The sequence below is a fragment of the Gymnodraco acuticeps genome, unplaced genomic scaffold, assembly GCF_902827175.1.
Source record: "Gymnodraco acuticeps unplaced genomic scaffold, fGymAcu1.1, whole genome shotgun sequence".
NCBI lineage: Eukaryota > Metazoa > Chordata > Actinopteri > Perciformes > Bathydraconidae > Gymnodraco > Gymnodraco acuticeps.
Genome location: NW_022991632.1, coordinates 1,642,351 through 1,660,961, shown reverse-complemented (window position 1 = coordinate 1,660,961; position 18,611 = coordinate 1,642,351). Strand labels below are relative to the sequence as shown.

Here is an 18,611-nt window from a genome sequence, read left to right as displayed (position 1 = left end):
GTTTTAGGCTTTTTCTGCCCATATGACCTGCAGATGTTTGAATCTCTAACCACAAGGCGTTTGATTGGTAAACCATGATGCAATGGAGAGGAGTTGTTTGTATTCTAAAAAGGACCTGCATTGAGGCTCACAGTGGTCTGCAAATCTCTGTGTGCATTGTCAAAGTTAGAAGCAGTTGATTTTTGAGGCGGCCGTCAATGAGCAAACAAACAATATTATTATATATTATAGCAATATTATAGCAAGTGCTTAAAAAAAGAAAGGAACATGTGGGCTGCGGTCGCTTTAAAACATCGATGAAGACGTGGGGCTTGGCGGACAGTGCGGCATGCAAGTGCGGTGACCCTGAGCAGACCGCTGTCCATATAATCACCATCTGCCCCTTATATAGACCACCCTCGGAAGCCGGCCTCTTCGACCTAGGACCAGAGATGCGGGCATGGCTACACGACACCGAGTTGGACCTCTAACATTACACGAAAGAAGATGTGGGCTGCAAATATTAAGGTAAGGCTAATTAGGTAGCAACAGTGATGTATGAATGCTTCTTCTGTTTAAAAATATCTCAGAGCAGAGTTTGTGGCTCAGAAAATCTAAATAATGTGTCAGAAAAAGCTCAAATGAAGCTCTGTGCTTGGGCAATAATATTCTGTTGGATTGTCATGACAACCAACACCTTTTGAAATTACACATAACCATCTGATCTACTGTAAGATACTGATTAGTGCAGCTTTAAATACAACCAACATTTAGAGATTCATTTTAGAGTTAAAGTAAATAACAAAAGACACACTAATGTTTATAAAACCAGGATATAGTGCAGAGACAATATCCAGGTATTCCAGCTATATTTCTGCAGAGGTCTAGATAAACACAACCCTACCTAAAATCAGGTCTAACCTACAAAACATTATAGAGGAAGAGACACAAAGAGAGAAAAGGGAGAGAGGGGTTTCATTACAAAGCACAGCCACAGTGCTGTCAGCTGGCAGTGTGACAGTACAGTATGGAGCTCGCTACAGAACGCATATTCTTACAGAGATTGCTGTACGGCAAAGAAAATGTGACAAAGGAGAAATGGTGAGGATAGTGTGTGCTGTCTGGAGGAGTTGGAAGCTATGTGTTTTGGCATTCATGTCACAGCCCTTTTGAAAAATGCATCAAAGCAATTGCAGAGCTCGTGGGACCGGGTTTGGGCACACAAAGTTGTGACCATCATCCAAAGCTCAGTGGTGAGGAAGGAAGGGGGTTGCTGTTTATAGTGGAGGGTTCGAAATGTGCTACTGTGCCACTTAATAATCAAAACGAGTGCCCTGCCAGACCATGGTAACACAGATTCCTGTAATGTCTGTGGATGTGCCTTTCTAGATGTAAAATGTGTGTGTGCGTGCTTACAGAATCTATTTGTCACTGACTGTATTTGAATGCCTCTTGAAAAACTTGGAAACAGATTGTGTTGTTTTTCATGCTTACATTCACACATGGCTATTAGCTGAAATGCCTTCTGCTTTAAGAACAACTCTCTCCTCCACCTTCTGTCGGAGGAATCACAAATAACGACGGCCACAGTCTAACTATGACTTTCTTACATGTGCGCTGATGGTTAGGAATTTGAGATCACTTGCAGATGGATACATACTTCCCCACAGATGTCCCACTCTCCACTTACCTTCTGCTTTGTAATTCTTCACCAAGACTTCTTTAGAAAGGAAAACTAAGTGAATCTCTCTGTGGTTAAAGCAGCGGAGCTCATGCTGTTACTACTATAGCTGCTAATATTACTTCTGCCTTTGTTTGGGGAAGTAGGCCTAGGGCTGCCCTCTCTAATCCAAGGAGTCCACTAAGCTGTCTTTATGGTTTTATTTCACAAAAAATGTCCAGGACAGCCCTCATATGTTATCTTTGAAGGTGGAACACATGTAACATTGTTATATTCTTAATTGGATATGAAAAGCCTGACTGAAACTGGATTCTAATGGTAGAATTTGATATACTGTATATTTGATTCAATAATACTTGAACAGCAGGGGCAACAACAAACACTTTTTCATCATTCCAGGAATCCGCCAATTATTCTCTTGAACCTCTAAAATGTTTTATTTATATGAAATCTCAGAGGAGCCATATAGACAACACATACTAATTGTAGCCTAAACATATTTAGTTTACAAATAAGTGAAAAGGGAGAAGCAACACATTCAAGAAACTGGAACCAGATGTTTGGTGTTTTTGCGTGAAAATTGATTTAAAGAATTATTCAAAAACAAAATAGTTGCTCGTTAATTTTCTTTAGATGAATCAATGAATCAATGTATCATCTAAAACAGTAAAGTGAATAGAAAACATAAATAGTTTAAATAAGAATCCCTTAAATGTGGTTATTAAAGGATTGTGACCTACAGTCAGCAGGAAATGATAGAATAAAAAAATCAATATCCTATTATATAGATATTGTTTCTTTCAGCATTGCATTGCTGCATTGTTTTTGTATTATTAAACAGCTGATGTTTGAGCCACTACTGCAGTATCTGTGACAAGCTTAAAATGAGCCAATCATTTATATATTGTGTCTCCCATAGCAGAACCATGTCCTCAGCCCATCACACCTCCCTATTTCAGGCCTTCACTCAGCCGACTGCTTTTTATAAAGCCACGATGTTCTGATCTGTTTATATTCCCCCTGCAGTCTCTGTTTCGGAGGTAAACCCACTGGAGGATTTTGCATCGTTCCCTAAATGTAACTTATCATAATGTTGTTCCATATGGTAATTCAAAACTATTGTGTATCTAATGCAGTATGCGGCCGCTGATGTTGAAAATAGCTCTGTGGAAGGTCATTGAATTCAGACTGAACCTGAATAAAACATGAAAAGCAAAATCAAAGTCATTCAGAAGGAGACATTTTGCATTTGGGAAATGTGTCCAATTGTATTATTCCAATCTACACAGAGTGAAAGTATTAGTAGTAGTATATACCCCAGACTGAAAGCAACCCCAACCTCAACCCCACACACCTCTATCATACTGTGTTTATTAGTGCTGTGCTTTGTTAGGTCTGAACATACATGAGACGCAAGAAAGTGCAGGAGAATACATATCTAAATGCTTTTAGAATACATTTACTTTATTCCACACTGATAACTTTCAGAGGACAAGATTATACATTTTAATTATCTAAACATTTTTTATAAGAAACATGAACTTTTTCATGTCATTCATCAATATAAAAAGCTATTGATTTCTAATAGGATTTGTATTACTGGACCTATAATCTAATACAGTAATGCACCCCTGTGTCCAATATCAGAAGTTAAAAAGAGGTTTCAATTCTAAATAAACCGCCCTAACAGTTAATCATTGTAAGATGCTGAGTTATAATCACGGAACAGAAATCACTAACCTAGCCATCTACTATTTGAGAGCTGTGCTGGGGGGGTCATGTGTTGGGGTCACTGCTTATTTGTACAAGACACAGTTTGGATAACGCTGATGTTTTCCCTGGATGTTTCCAAGTCGTGTCACTAAGGGGACTTGCGTCAACCCACCACTCTCTAAGGAATGAAAGAAAACTTAAAAATGCATAGGAAATGTGAGTGTGCGTGTCGGGTTGTGTGGTGGATCTCTGGGATACAGCACACTGCATGACCTCCCTGTATTGAGGTGTGTGTTTATCCCAGAGTGGATATTTGCCCAAGTGTGTTTCAGTGTCTGGGGGTCGGAGGGAGCAGGACAGACAGAAAATGGAAACAAAAAGAGATAAAAAAAGAACAGGTTTTTGGCAACTTGGGGGCAACGGAAACAAGCTGTGAACACAACCCTGTCATTCCATCATTTGATGTTAACATGGAAAACGAGTTAGCAAACAGCAGCGTATTTACTCATCAAGCAGAGCAACATAGTTCATTTACTTTTCTGTACTTCTGTTTATAAGTCTGGAATTCAATCTCATGGTCTTCAACAGCTCCTGAGAAGAGGTTGTACGTTTTCTGATGGAAAGGTAGCTCTCAATTTTTTTGAACAACCAACATTGCTAAGAAAAGACATTCAAGAGGGAAAGTGAAGGTGTGGGGAAACAGACAAAACAAAACCACACAATGAGCAGGAAGAAGCTCAAATGCTTCCTAAAGTTGAGGGAACTTAAAGTCCAGAGATAATTCATGACGACTTTATCAATACCCTATTTAACATTACACATTGATCAATTGTTAATATGAACATATTGATGAGTGCCACGTTAAATAACCCAGCTACAAAAGAAGTGATTTGGGAAGTTGTTTGAACCAAAGGTAAATAATGAAAGAAAATATACTAAATATATCAGAAGAAATATTGATTGCAGCTGCTTTAAGTGTGCAACAAAGAAAGAGCACAAGTCACATGTTAATTGTTTTCAATGTGTTTGTAAGTGTATGGATATTGTGGAGGCAGGGCCAGCCTACTGTTTCAATTCCTCCAGAGGAAATCTCATTACAGCCACTCTCCCTCTCAGTGGGAAACAGATTTGGATATTGCTCTCTGCTTCTTCTTTAAAACACGCAGCCTGCAATCTGTTATGGGGAACAATGGAGTAGACTGATGAGCGAGGGGGAGCATGTATTGACTTTTTCTCGCTCCTCTTTCGTCTTAATGCATCTCACCCTCCACGCCCCACCTCACCCATCCTCTTTTGTTGAACACCTTTCCTTCCCCATCAACCTTCATCAATCTCTCTATCCTTGCTGGGTGAAAAATGGCACCCATTACTTTTGTCATGTGGGATACCGAAATAGTATTCTTTCCACTGGCAAACGTCAGGTGAAACAACTTATGGTGGCTCCCAAGGATGCAGGATGGAGGCCCCACGGCATAAATCACTCCCAAATATTGGATCACTTTTTAAACAGAAGTTTTACTCATCTTTCCAATAGTGTTCTGGGGATTTACAGTCATTTCAGATCAAAGGTCAGTTGCTCAGACGGAACTGGTGGACCAATTGACTGACAGACAAACATCCCTAGAGCCGTGACACCAGAGAACGCAATTTCCTTCCATTTAAGTATGATGAATGGTGAGCACACATTAGGCACCTTAAGTAAGAAAATAGTAATGACCTGTGCATTTTGCATAGCGTGGCCTTTTGGTGTTAATTACATTAGGTTGCAAAGTGCTGTTAAGGAACCTGAAAGGTCTGCAGGCGCTGCATCACTAATCAATTGCCGTCATCATGGCAGGTACAAAGGTCCCGACCCCAGGGACATGTTTGACACTGCAATTATTTCCTACTCCTTACATTGAACAAGATGCTCTGCAAATATAGCCAGGTGTATCTGCGTCTGGGGAGCAATTTCACTGTTTTAGAGAGATGGCTGTTCATATAACGTGTGGGAATATAAAATGAACCAACAACACAATGGTGGCAGCCTGCGTTTGCAGTCTAAATATGAACTAATACAGGAGCATGCTGCACGGCCGCTTTACCTCCTGGACACATTTTTTAGAAAATATCAGTTTGTATCTGTTGTGTCAGTTTGTTGTTGTATAACAAATCATTTAGTACACTGTGTATCCAATAAACCTTAGCGGAAACATACAGTGTCCTCAACAGATGTGTTTATGAGGATTAGGACTGTCTCCCCCCTTCTCCCTCTCCTCTCTGACCCTCTCTTTCCCCAAAAGGGAGGGAGGGTGAGGGATAGAGCTGAGGGGTTGGCAACAAGTTTCCCTGCCCTGGCCAATGCTTCATACTTCAGCTAACAAACAGCTTTGTCTACAAACTGCACGCAGAGTTTCATTCACACAGGGACATTTGTCAGACGCTTGCCGTCAGTTTTTCTTTCATTCAGTGTGGTTTTTATTTGGTGGATTTATTTGATCCGTCTTTTGGAAGAATAATAAGCATGATCAAGACCATGGTTGAACAAGCGAGGAGATATCCAGGGGTAGGTTGCTTCATGTTCATTTAAAGAGCTTTGTGGTTCTTTTTTATTCCACAGACTTCAGTATACACGAGACTTCTTTATTTGTTATATAATGATTGTATATCGCTTTTTTGAGACCTTGGGTATTGGTCTTTAAAATTTTGATTTTTGAATTCACTGAAAGGTGCATGCATTTACAGAACCACATGTCTATTTGTTCATAATACTGTAAATGCATACTGTATATGGATACAAAAAGCAATTGTCCTTTCACTTTGACTTTTAATATTACTATACCTGAAAGAAACTATTTATTTCATGTGAACCAACCATCTGTCCAACATAAACCAACTCATTCGAGATCATTCTCAAGCAAAAATTATAGATATTTGACCATTTTAATTAAAAAAATGTCAGTATTTGATGAGAAATTATATTTTTTGAATGGTTTGGGCTGTCTTTATGTTTTGGGCCATTGGTCTGACAAAACGACCAATTACAAAATGTCTTCTTGTGCTCTGGGGACTTGTGATGAGCGTTTAAATACCATGTACTAATATTCCATTGACAATGAAAAGTCTAGATAAATATGAATACATTCATAACGTAAAGTAGATTTTGAAATGCAGCTGAATGCTCCAAAATCAAAGACTTTTGATCATTTTTGTTTCAAAATTATTTTGATCATCTTAGTCATTAAAACAAGTGCTGTGACTGCACATAAATACTAAGTATCAGTGGCATGTCAATTTGCTTTATTGATATCATGATAATATGTAGGAAGAAAGAAAAAGAAAGACACAGAGGCTGTGCTTGATTTATTTTCTGTTGCCTCATAACTATGCTGAGGGTGACCCAAATTCATGGATTGACTTGGCAGTGCACCAGAAAAGTAATAAGGGCAGCAAGAGTATCGAACCCCAGCGAGTATAAAACACATCGTATATCGGTCAGGCTAGATGGTAAAACGCGCAACACTCATTGTGTGGCACGATATGAAGATATCAGCACTGGGGAGTGGACAGCTCCCAAAACACAGGCCTATCTTGATTATGCGCTTTGTATATGTGTGTGTATGTGTGTATGTGTGTGTGTGTGTGACCTGCTTCTGTTTGTTTGTGCGTCTGTGAGTTTCTGTTTACTTTAATGACTGAGAATGTCTGTATTCAGCGGATATATATGTGTGTGTATGTATATTTACGCATGTGTGTACGTGTGTGTTTTCAGTGAAAACATTTACTTTAACTTCTAGGGATTAGTTTGGAGAGAAGTTGTGAAGTTCACAGTGAACAGACTTGTAGAAGGATTCAGCAAACATGAAACACATGCAGGGTAAGGAAGAGGACTGCTGCTGACAAACTGTACAGTAAATAGTCCGTTAATCAATGAGTTAAGGCAAATAAATACTATTATGCTCATCAATTATTATTCAAAGTCATTTATCAAAAACATGAAATACCCATTGTTCAGCAAGCCAAATGTAAATCATGTGAGGCAACTTTGTTACATAATTCCAAATGCAAAAGTTTGGGTTATTAGACATGCATTTAGCCTCTGCCAAAATGTGATGGGTAAGAATGATTGTTTTACGTTGCAAAATGTTTACAGAAAAAAAAAGTCAAGAAAAAAGATTGATTTATCTTTCAAGTGTTTTGTCTTCAAGCAGTATTTCCATCAACCTATAAGCCACAACACTATTGGTAAGTGAGTTAGTTAGTAATTAGTAGTTAGTTAACTTGGGCATCTGATCACTTCCAAAAAGTCAAAGTGTCAGACAGGAAGTCCATGCTCTGAGTTATCACATATCTGTGTGCTGACTGAGTAGTTTGAGTAGTAGTGGAGAGGGAGGTACTTCCTCGCCATACAGCAGCTTTAAGGTAGTGAATATCAAAGTTTTATCACTCTCCTAATCAACAGCAAGGCAAGTGGCGAGCAATCAGACAGAAGACAGATGTCTAGATGCAGCTGAGTAGAGACATCCTTCAGTTCAACCTGATCAAACTGTCATCTCTCTACAGCTTGACTGGATCTGTGTGGGCTGAGAACAGCTGTTCGACAGTGGCATGACTCTCTCCCCCACTCTCTCCCTGCCTCATACATAAAGTACTATAATGCAGACAGGAAATGTTAGGCAGTGTGATGTTGATGAATAGATGCTGCATGGTGAGAGGATTGACACAACTAAGCTTTAGGTGTTTAAGATGACATATCACATTATCCCTCTGTCCCCCCAATGTGCTTTTCTATTTTAATTCCTGTCATCATCACATCAAATATAAATGTATCCTTGTGTGTGTGTGTGTGTGTGTGTGTGTGTGTGTGTGTGTGTGTGTGTGTGTGTGTGTGTGTGTGTGTGTGTGTGTGTGTGTGTGTTCCTGTGTGTTTGAGTTCTCAGAAAGACTGTGTAAGCTCATTTACGTGCATGGGTGTGCGACTATATGCACATGTCTAGCTCTCATTTTGTGTGTGTGTGTGTGTGTGTGTGTGTGTGTGTGTGTGTGTGTGTGTGTGTGTGTGTGTGTGTGTGTGTGTGTGTGTGTGTGTGTGTGTGTGTGTGTGTGTGTAATGCTGTCGTTCAGTCTGACAGGTATAGTGTTGAGAAGAGGAGAGGCTGGCACACTGGCACACACACACATACACACACACACACACACATACACATACACATACACACACCGTCCTTGCCCATTCAACCCAGGCTGACAGTGAGCTGCCTCACACATGGCCTGGGCCTCATGCATATGGAGGAGGGCAGGAGGAGGAAAAACAGGAATAACAACTACCCGTGTGTATGTGTGTATATTTCACACAGGTGTATGTTCATGGTGCGTTTCACAGGCAACCACTTGATAGAATGTGTTTGTTTACCTTCATTTGTCTCTGGGCTCTAATGCATTCCTCCTCTCCACAGTTAATCCCGCAATTGTTCTTCCTGGGTATGGGCCTCACAGGGGCCACCTTCTATCTGATCCGCCTGGCAAGAGGACCTCATGTCACGTAAGATGCTCCTCTGTTTAATCTGGTAGCCATTGTAGTATCTTACACCTTGCTTTGACACTGTGATATTTTATAGAAATCTTCCATCATTGTCACCTGGATGCATACGTTGTTACATAAAGATGAGAAACATTGGAGAATGTGTAATCCTTCCAATGTTCAGTGGACCGATGATGCTCATTTTGAGGTTCATATTTGTACGTTGTACCTCTACTGTGACATGTCTCCATGCTTTAATGTTCAAAAAGCTCTTTACTGGTATCATAATGCCTGTGCTGCAGCACCTCTTTTCACCCTCTGTCTGAAACCAGAGCCCAGTCTGCTCTGATTGGTTAGCTGACCGGCTCTGTTGTGATTGGTCAACCACTTTGAGATGTCCTGCCCCTTATACTATCACATACAATGTGTTGGAGCTCTAGCCAATGAAAGTATGAGTGTTACATAGTGATGTCATTATGTCGCATAATTAATAAAAGGGCTGCACTCGATGCATTTGAAGAGGGGGGGGGAGACACGGGAGTGTGTGGGAAAGAAACTCTTGGATTGTAGTCTTTGAAGACCATTTACATGCATATACACAACGCAGGTAAGGGAAAACCCAACAAATCATATTTCAGACAGCAGAACCTCCTAGTTAGATTTCATTTATGATATCATTCCAATATTTAACCCTTTCCAGCTAACTAGTTTGGGATATGGAGGTCCTTTAATTGGTATGCGAGAAGAAAGGTGTGCATAATAAGAAAGCTACACCTTTTCATTCAGTGTGTCCGGTAACTCGAGTTACTAAAGGCTAACAAAAAAACACAACAGCAGGCTGTACAAACCTTCATATCCGCGTAGCTGTTCTGAACTCAGTGAGTGAACACATGATGTTCCTGTCCTGTTTTGGGCCACACAGAGCCACTTGTTCTGAGGTCAGCCATAAAGCCTGACCTCATCACCGGCTGATGATGAGTGGTGAGGTCTGCGGCTGCCTTGCTCTCAGAGACTGTCTAGTGTTTGTGGTAATGGAGAGAGGGGGGGGGGGGGGGGGGGGGGGGGGGGGGACGACAAGCCCGCTCTGCCATCATTCCCCCGGTCTCTTTGTTTATGCTTTGTGGCATTACGTGCTGCCAGAGATGGGGGGGGGGGGGGGGGGAGGGATGGACGGTCACAGTGAAACCCAGACTTTGGTTAATAAAAAGGGGAGCACTGCCAAGTCACTGGGCTGAGTTCACCTCATCTGATAATCACATCCAGAATAATGTTTTATTTCATTTTGTCTCTCCCCTTTTGCCCTTCTGCTCCCTATTTATTATTATCTTATTTGTTTCTCCTCTGATAAGGCGCGTTCACACCGCAGTACTTTTCCCACTTTAGTTCCGATATAGTTCCGAAATGTTGCGTTCACACCAAAAAGAGCCGGAACTAAAATTAGTTCATGAGAACCTTTACACCCCCTTTTCCGTCCCTGCTATACCTCATTCACACCAACGGTGTTTCGGGGCCGGTTCGGAGCTGGAGCTTGAAAAGCACCGGGTTTTCCTCTTCACACTGCAGCGGAGCAGCTCTTAGCTCCGGAATCCGGTTCATTTCAAGCACCAAAAAATTGTCCGGCCAGAGCAAAAGCACCACATACGTCGAGGCAGGGGCAGGATCATCTCCTGAACAACAACAAGAAGCCCGCGTTTTATCCAGTTTGTACACAACGATGGAGAAACTTAACAAACAGCAGTGGTCCACTGAAGAGACCAGCTACCTACTGGGAATCTGGTCTTCCGAAGAGGTACAGAGGAAGCTGGAGGGGAGCACGCGGTCCAAAGCAATTCTCCAACAATTGCAGAAAGAGATGGCAACCGCTGGTTTTTACCGTACCGTGGAACAGATTGGCAACAAATTAAAAAAAAGTCAAGAAGGACTATCGGGACCAAAAGCGAGACCTCGGACGGAGTGGTAGCGGTCGCCCGAAAACAAGTCCACATTATGACATGCTAGACTCGGTCCTCGGGGACAGACCGACGAGTGGTTTTGGATCCACGGTGAACTCGCTTTCTCTCACGTCGATGATGTTGCAGGACGAGTCGCTGAATGTGCAGAGCTCATTTGATGCCGGTGAGTTATGCATTACCCATTTGTTTTATTTGTGACTTTTTGTTTTACAACATAAACTAAACCATGTAGCTATCGACAGACCTGGTAATAAAGCTAAAGTTGACCTACTACAGCTGAGCTACCGGATGTGTGCATCCAAACCAATAATAGCCCTAGCATGCTAATGCTAACAATAATAAACAAAGGTATCCCCATGGCAAAGACAGCTAACGCCTCCAATGTATCTTCTTTCTTCTCACTAACAATTTATGAGTCATTGTGTTTATATTGTGTTTACAGAAATATCTGGTTTGGAGTGTACTGTGTCGGAACCACCACTGCCGTCGGCGTGTAGCTCGCCAATGCGGATGCAAGAGTCTCCTTTTCCCACAAGCAGCTCTTCCCAGGAATCTCTGGTGAACCTAATCCAGCCAGTGGGCCGACACAAACAGGGTAAGGTTTACAGTGGTCATAATAGTAATACTGTTCCCTGTTGCCATGTGCATTTATCATGGCATAGTCATTGTAGTAGTTGTTCAAGTTATACAACTGCAGCCATAAGAACAATACAACATTTCATTACACAGTATATAATATACATCTCATAAAATGCCATGAATACAGTGTTGACTTTATTTTTCTCTTTTTGTAGTTAAAAGGAAGCGGGATTTATCATCTGGCCTTCTGGAGTATCTGGAGAAAAGTGAGGACAGGGAGGAAAGGCTTCAGGAGCAGGGCCAGGCGTTGCTTAAGGAGCAGGGCCAGGCGATGCTTCAGGAGGTGCATGTGGCCAATGCTGAGTTCCTACGAGTTTTCACCAGAATCGAGCAGAACAGCCACTCAATGCTTGGCATGGTAGACAGGCTTGTGAAGGTGATGGAGGCCAACAACAAAAGCTGACCATATTTTTTTATGTAAATAGTTCATACCTTTTTTGTATACACATTATTATTATAGTATATTCGCCACACTTTTTGGTGAATTATTGTCCATACATGTCTTTGATTTGTACAATAAACAAAATTCAAAAGTCATGTCTGATCCATGGATTTTATTGAAAAAACGGATAGGCATGTGTATTTGAGTTAAGAATATAGTCTAAACCGTTTGGGTATGCACTTTTTTTATAACAATATAGTCTAAACCACAGAAATGACTCTGGAAACGCTGCAGATAGAGCCATAAGAAAGGAATGCAACTGATTGAATGTGTAATCTTTTTATAGGCAACAATTTAAGCTTTGTTAGTTCCAGGTTTAATATTACTCAGATGTGAATCATGTGTGCAATCCTTATCATTTAAAGTGCCCATAAAATGATGTTTGAAATGTAAATGTATACTTGCAATGTCTTCCTAGGAGAAGGCCCACTCACAGATTGACACACATTTAAATACAGGGCATTCACTTATGATATGACATACTGTACATTATATATGAGCCCCATCAATACAGGCTAATATGATGTTTTTTATTCTGATAATAGTATAGAAGCATCAGTATAAACAAGCTACATTGATAGGGATCCTTTTTCTTTTTATTTCCTGTCAAATTAATTAATATAGTTTTTAGTAAGAATATACTATTTTGATAAAGGGTAATAAGATTGAGTATTGCCAATAATGAAATCAACATGTTCCACTGTTGTGTAGATGAACAGCAGTCATTGTTATTATGGATATATAATAAGGACTGCCGTTAACAATGGTTATATGATTTTGGGGAGGCCAGGACTGTATGATAATGTTCTATATTATTTGTAGTTCTTTTGTCCAGTTTCAATTGTATTCATAACTCGATGTGCTTTTTATAGTTTTTTTCATTTGATTTTACAATATAGTCTAAACCACAGAAATGACTCTGGAAAAGCTGCAGATAGAGCCATAAGAAAGGAATGCAACTGATTTAATGTGTAATCTTTTTATAGGCAACAATTTAAGCTTTGTTAGTTCCAGGTTTAATATGTGCAATAAGTTCATTTCAATACGTTTTGCAATAAACATTGAACCAGTCCGGCCCTCCACTAGCACCCATTTATTTTTATTTTGGCCCACTGTGTATTTGAGTTAAGAATATAGTCTAAACCGTTTGGGTATGCACTTTTTTTATAAGAATATAGTTCATACCTGTTTGTATCTAGATGCTGTGATTTGTATACAAAATAAACACACTTCAAGTCTGATCCAGTGATTTTATTATACAAAAAAAAGAGGCATGATACAAAATAGATCAGGTTTAACTGCAGTAATATTAGTGGTCCCCCATGTTGAAATAGTCCATCAATGCGGATCTAACATCAGCTCCTTCTTGTCTACCATTATCTGGTAAGGGGTGTAAAGCGGGTTGGTCGTACACAAGTTCATGGCAATCGTCAGTGAAGTTGTCGCTATGTTCCTCACATATGTTGTGTAGTACACAGCAAGTCACTGTCATTATTTTGCTGAGCTCAGTTCCTTTTTAGGAGGCACCTCCATCTTCCTTTTAGCCTTCCAAACGCCATCTCAACAACCGACCGTGCACTGCTCAGTCTGTAATTGTAGGTGTGCTGTTCAGGGGTCAGTCTCCCAGTGTCCGAAAATGGTTTCATTAGCCATCTTTGCATTGGATAGGCTGGGTCACCAATCAAGTAATGTCCCACATCACAGCCAGAGATGGTCATTTTGTTTTGGCCTAGCAACACTCTATCACTGATAGCCACCCAAAGATTAGATTGTTTTAGCACTCTAGCATCATGTACACTACCTGGGTCGCCAACACACACATCCCAGAACATCCCCCTGCCATCAACAACAGCCTGTAGAACAACAGAATGCCATCCTTTTCTGTTATAATAGTCCTTGGGATAATCTCGGGGTGCTAAAATAGGGATGTGGCTTCCATCTATTGCACCAACACACTGTGGTGCTCTCCAACGTCTGTTGAAAAAAGTGGCCATTTCCACCAACTTCTCCACATCAGGAAATGTGATATGTAGTGGAAGCAGCACTTCCATGGTTGCCCTGCAGAAATCCTGAACACAGAGGCAAACGGTGCTTTGGCCTACCCCGAAAAGATGGCTGATGGTCCTGTATTCACCTCCGGTGGCCAGCTTCCAGAGGGCAATTGCAACCCGTTTTTTATTGGGTATACACAGACGGTAATTTGTGTCTCTTCGCCCCATAACGCCGCTGACCTGGTTGCAGATGTAGTCAAAGGACTGCCTGGACACGCGGAAATTCTGCATGAATTACAGAGGGGAGAAGTCTGGAACAATGGTGTTCCACCAGTCGGAAGATCTGGGCTGTGTCCAAATAACACGCGACCTCCGCCTTTCCGCCAGCTTCAACATGATCTGTGGAAATAACATTGAGAATACATTTTAATGTTATACCATAGTAATTAATTTAGCAAAGCTGGGTAGTTTGAGCTTGGCGCATGCAGAGGCTAACAACAGCTAACTCTAACATCGAATAGGACGTATATTTACCTTCTTTCTCCTACGGAATCTGAATCGTCGTTGATGTTTAGGATTGTAAAGTAGTTTTGAATTTAGCATGTAACGACTGTAAAGTTGGTAGTAAAGTCGTCCCATTTCTTCCATTTCGTTTCGACAGAGCAAAACCAAAACGAGTAGCGCTTCAACCCAATCGGCCGTTGTTGTCGCTGTCAGCTGTGAGGGTTTTCCGCGCGGTTTGGCTTTATGAAGCAGGCACGTAAGCGGTTACGTCATGACGCAAACGATGACGCAATGACGCAGCACCAGTCGGACTCTGGGCGGTGTGAAAAGAGCTTCCGCTAAACCGAAGAACCGGTTCTGAACCTGAAAAGCTCTAGCACGGAGCTTGAACTGGAGTTGCGTTGGTGTGAATGAGGTACTAGAGAGCAGGGACTTTCGTGGGAGAAAAAGGTTCCTATGTCTGATTGGCTGGGCGGATTGCAAACCACGCCCCGTAAAACTCCCAACAAGTTTTGTGAAGCCGCCATTTTATTATCCTCGCATTAGCATTATTGCATTACCATTAGCCCAGCACAGAAACGCTTCAGTAGAAGCTGCTGGGAGTCCCAGAAGCTTGAAGCCAGTCCCCAACTCCGGGGACTTCCGGACGGGGACGTTGGGCGGCAGTATACGCCGTGAAGTGGTTTGCGGCCTGCCAGTAAACTCAAAGCAGAAGAAGAAGAAGTGACGTCAGCGGCTTCATTTGCCTAATCCTCCCCCAGGGACTTATTCCGGTGTGAACGCGATCTGTACTTAGTTCATGAGAACTAAAGAGTTCTCATGAACCTTTGTGGGAAAAGTACTGCGGTGTGAATGCGCCTAATGTCTTCCGTCTCTCTGCATTGGCTCTTTTGCCTCCATAATGTACAATGCAACAATGCCATTTCAAAATAGAAACTAATTACATTGATAAAATGTTGATATTCACTGAAATGTGATGCAGTCATTCTTTATTTTTGTTGCGACCAATTGGGTTGAATTAATTTAGTTAATGAGGGAAATTCTAAATATGGCTCACCTGGTTTCTGATGCACTTTATGATTTGACTTTATAAAACTGATGTGGTTATTCAATGCATGTGTGCACACAAGCCTGTTATTTAGTTTGCACTGTTGTGTGCACCTAAATTGATGTTGGTGCATGGTTAAACAAGTTAAACGTGTGTCTTGTTTCAATACAATACAGCATGTTGTTGTCATGTTTTACTAATTAAAATATATGCAATCCTTTGTTGTTGTAGTACTGTATCTGTAGCTATTAACATGATTGCAAATATTTCAAGCCATCATTTAACTGGCCCCTTATTTTGGATCATTTTCATCAACTGGCCCCCATTCCAAACTAAGTGAATAGCCGTGATGTACAGTACGCCTTGCTTATAATGTCCTGTCTTTTCTCTTTTCTCTCTTTTTACATTCCCTGAATCGTTGCCTATTTGCAGCCTGTGGGACAAGAAGAACAACCCAGAGCCCTGGAACAACCTCGACCCAACCTACCAGTACAAGGTAGCTTCCCCCCCCACACAGAGTACGACCAAATGCTGGCTCAACACCATCATGTCTGACAGAAAACTAAAGATACGAATGCCATTGTTTCCTTTAGTCACTGCAAATCTTACTTTCATCAAAAACAGTCTAAAAAACCAAACCAAAATAGATCAGGATCAAACATTACTGGCAAAGTTATTTTAGATCAACATGGCCGCTTTCTTGTTTCCTTATGTGATCAAAACAAAAAGGAAAACAAAGTTTCTTTCAAAAGCAAATTAAGGGAGCTTTTTGCCTTACCTCTTCAACAACAGGACCGGGCGTCAGACAAAACATTATCAACGCTGACCTAAAATAGAGCACAAAAACCACCGACTGACAAGTCCCAGAAGAGGAGATCAGGGGCCTCATTTATAAAGGGATATACGCTCAAAAAATGGCGTACGCCAGTTTCTACGCAATGTTTGCGATTTATAAAATACTAACTTGACGGGAAAATGTGCGGTCCTCCACGCAAACTCTAACCCATGCGTACGCACTAAGCACATAAATGGGAGAGACGAGAAACTGCGACACCGTTGGCAGAAGGAAGAATGGAGAGAAATATGTGGAAATAATACCATAAATAAAATGTTACCTCTCATTTATCATATATGAAGAATTCATTTTCACAAATTGATTAAAGCCAATCTTAAAATGATTTAACAAACGCCTGTTTGAGACTCCTCGGTGCACACAAAAACATAACTTGGAGAAATAAATAAATACGGATATGTTATTTAAAACCACCTCCAATATGTTGTGTTAATGTTATGAAATGTTTTCTCATAAATGATGCGGTAAGCAGGAGGACAGAATTACGTCTAAACTGACGCCGTTTTGCATTTCTATAGGTTGTAGATACGAGCATGGTTTTATATACTATCATGTTTAATCGTGTTTTATGCCGTTTGCATTTGAGATGCACAGGCAGCAGAAGAGACGCTGCGCACAGCTGATCGACAGCTGGGACACAAACCACAAAATACAAACAAATAATTCAGATCCAGTCGTCATGACTCCACTCCGGAGGGATTCCCCGATCATTTATTACAGTTTCTCATCAAGGGGGTGTCTCCTGTCCCCGGTACAAACACACTGCCTGAGGAAGGCTATGTGTCTTTTTTTTGTCATTAACCTTTTTCGGATCATTTATTTATTTATTTTGGTGACGATCCGACCTCCATGCTGCTACTCTGGTTCAAACTGCATCCACCAAACAATATGATTTATCTCGACCTCCCCAAAATAACCAAAATCTGACACGGTGTGAGATGTCTTTTTTAGCTGTTCTGTCGTCATTTCCTGCTATCTTCTTCATAAAGTCAGTTAAAAATGAATGAATGAATGGGCGTTTCTTTGACTATTTATAGGCAAATATGGGCGTTACGTGAAGCCCGCAAAAGCTGCACCGCATTTCGAGTCGAATGTGATTTATAAAGGGAAACCGGCGTAGGAAGTGCCGTACGCACTTTCTTCGCCGGTACGCAATGTTTGGTGAATCGGAAAATGTCGGAACATTTCTGTACCTATTTTTTGGATTTCTACTACGTAAGCAACCTTCCCACGTGAATCCTACGCACGGCGTTATAAATGAGGCCCCTGACTAATATGAGAGAAAAGAGCGTTTTCTGAGCACTTCAAGGCTGCACGGCTTGCCAGTGGAATGAAAGTCGCTGCAGACAAAAGGTCAGGACGAGGCATGTTTAATTCTCGAAAGCAAGGCAAAGGTCTCGCATCGAAATTCCCCTGAAGTCCAAACAAAGATCGTAATGAGGAGGGGGAAGTGGGAAAAAAGGGGAGTGAGGAGAGGGGAGGCGAGGGTTTTAATGGCAGACCAATCAAGAAAAAAAACACAGGGAGAAAATAATCACTGCCAGTGCATTAATGTGTGTTTGTCATGGTTGGAGAGTTGTGATGTATGCAGAACATATAAATGCAGTCACACAATATATATATTATCCATGACACGCATGTTATCCTAACGCAAATCTGGAAAATAAATGAGCTATAAAGCATCACTAATAAATAAATGTGTTTGGGTGAGTCTATATTTGTAATAGAGGGGAACACATTTCACCCCCCTGCCTGTTTGGTTCCACCAATATGTTCTCCTAAAGACAGCACTGATGAATTTAATTTAAGCAAAGTAGATTTAAATGTATTCCTCCTGCCTCACACAGTTTGTGGCCGTCAACACGGACTACAAGAACCTGAAGAAAGAGGGCCCTGACTTCTAAAGGTCCTCCAGGCAACTCCAGGGGCACCAAGTTTGGCAGGACCTCCTGCTGTCGCCTTAATGGTGTGAAGCGTCTTCGTCAACATTTCCTCAGTTTCACCTCATGTTAAGGACAACAGCTCTAAATGTTACTTCTGTAACCCTGTGAACAAAAACTATTAAAGATTACAAAAGGCAGAAGGCTGGTTCTTCAGTGCATGCTTAATGTGGATGTACAGTATGTAAATATTAAGATGCTGCTATAAAAAAAGAAAACTTTAATTTGTTTTACTTTGGGTCGATGTTGAAGGTGAAAATGAGTCTTGAGTTTCGGCTTCAGTAACATTGATGTTGAATATCTGTATATATTTTCTGTTAGTTCTCTTTCTTGTGTTAACCCCTCAGCTGAGAAGTCACAAGTCAGGGT

General features: G+C 41.1%; 1 protein-coding gene and 1 long non-coding RNA gene across 3 annotated transcripts; one reads left to right on the top strand and one right to left on the bottom strand.

The window, feature by feature from the left end:
- The first annotated feature begins 390 nt into the window (after positions 1 to 390).
- LOC117534157 (cytochrome c oxidase subunit NDUFA4) lies at positions 391 to 18,382 on the top strand. 2 transcript variants are annotated; one of them, XM_034198280.1, is made up of 4 exons: positions 391 to 507; positions 8,809 to 8,894; positions 15,882 to 15,945; positions 18,150 to 18,382. In XM_034198280.1, exons 1-4 carry the CDS (start codon positions 487 to 489, stop codon positions 18,204 to 18,206), a joined length of 228 nt encoding a protein of 75 aa, XP_034054171.1. In that variant the 5' UTR covers positions 391 to 486; the 3' UTR covers positions 18,207 to 18,382. The 2 variants fall into 2 exon arrangements, with proteins under 2 accessions (XP_034054171.1, XP_034054170.1); XM_034198279.1 differs by lacking the exon at positions 391 to 507 and adding an exon at positions 5,730 to 5,918.
- LOC117534158 lies at positions 13,145 to 14,694 on the bottom strand. The gene is made up of 2 exons (XR_004567156.1): positions 14,432 to 14,694; positions 13,145 to 14,296 (listed from the first exon to the last, which is right to left on the bottom strand). It is a non-coding gene; the product is annotated as an uncharacterized LOC117534158 (long non-coding RNA).
- Positions 18,383 to 18,611: the final 229 nt, after the last annotated feature.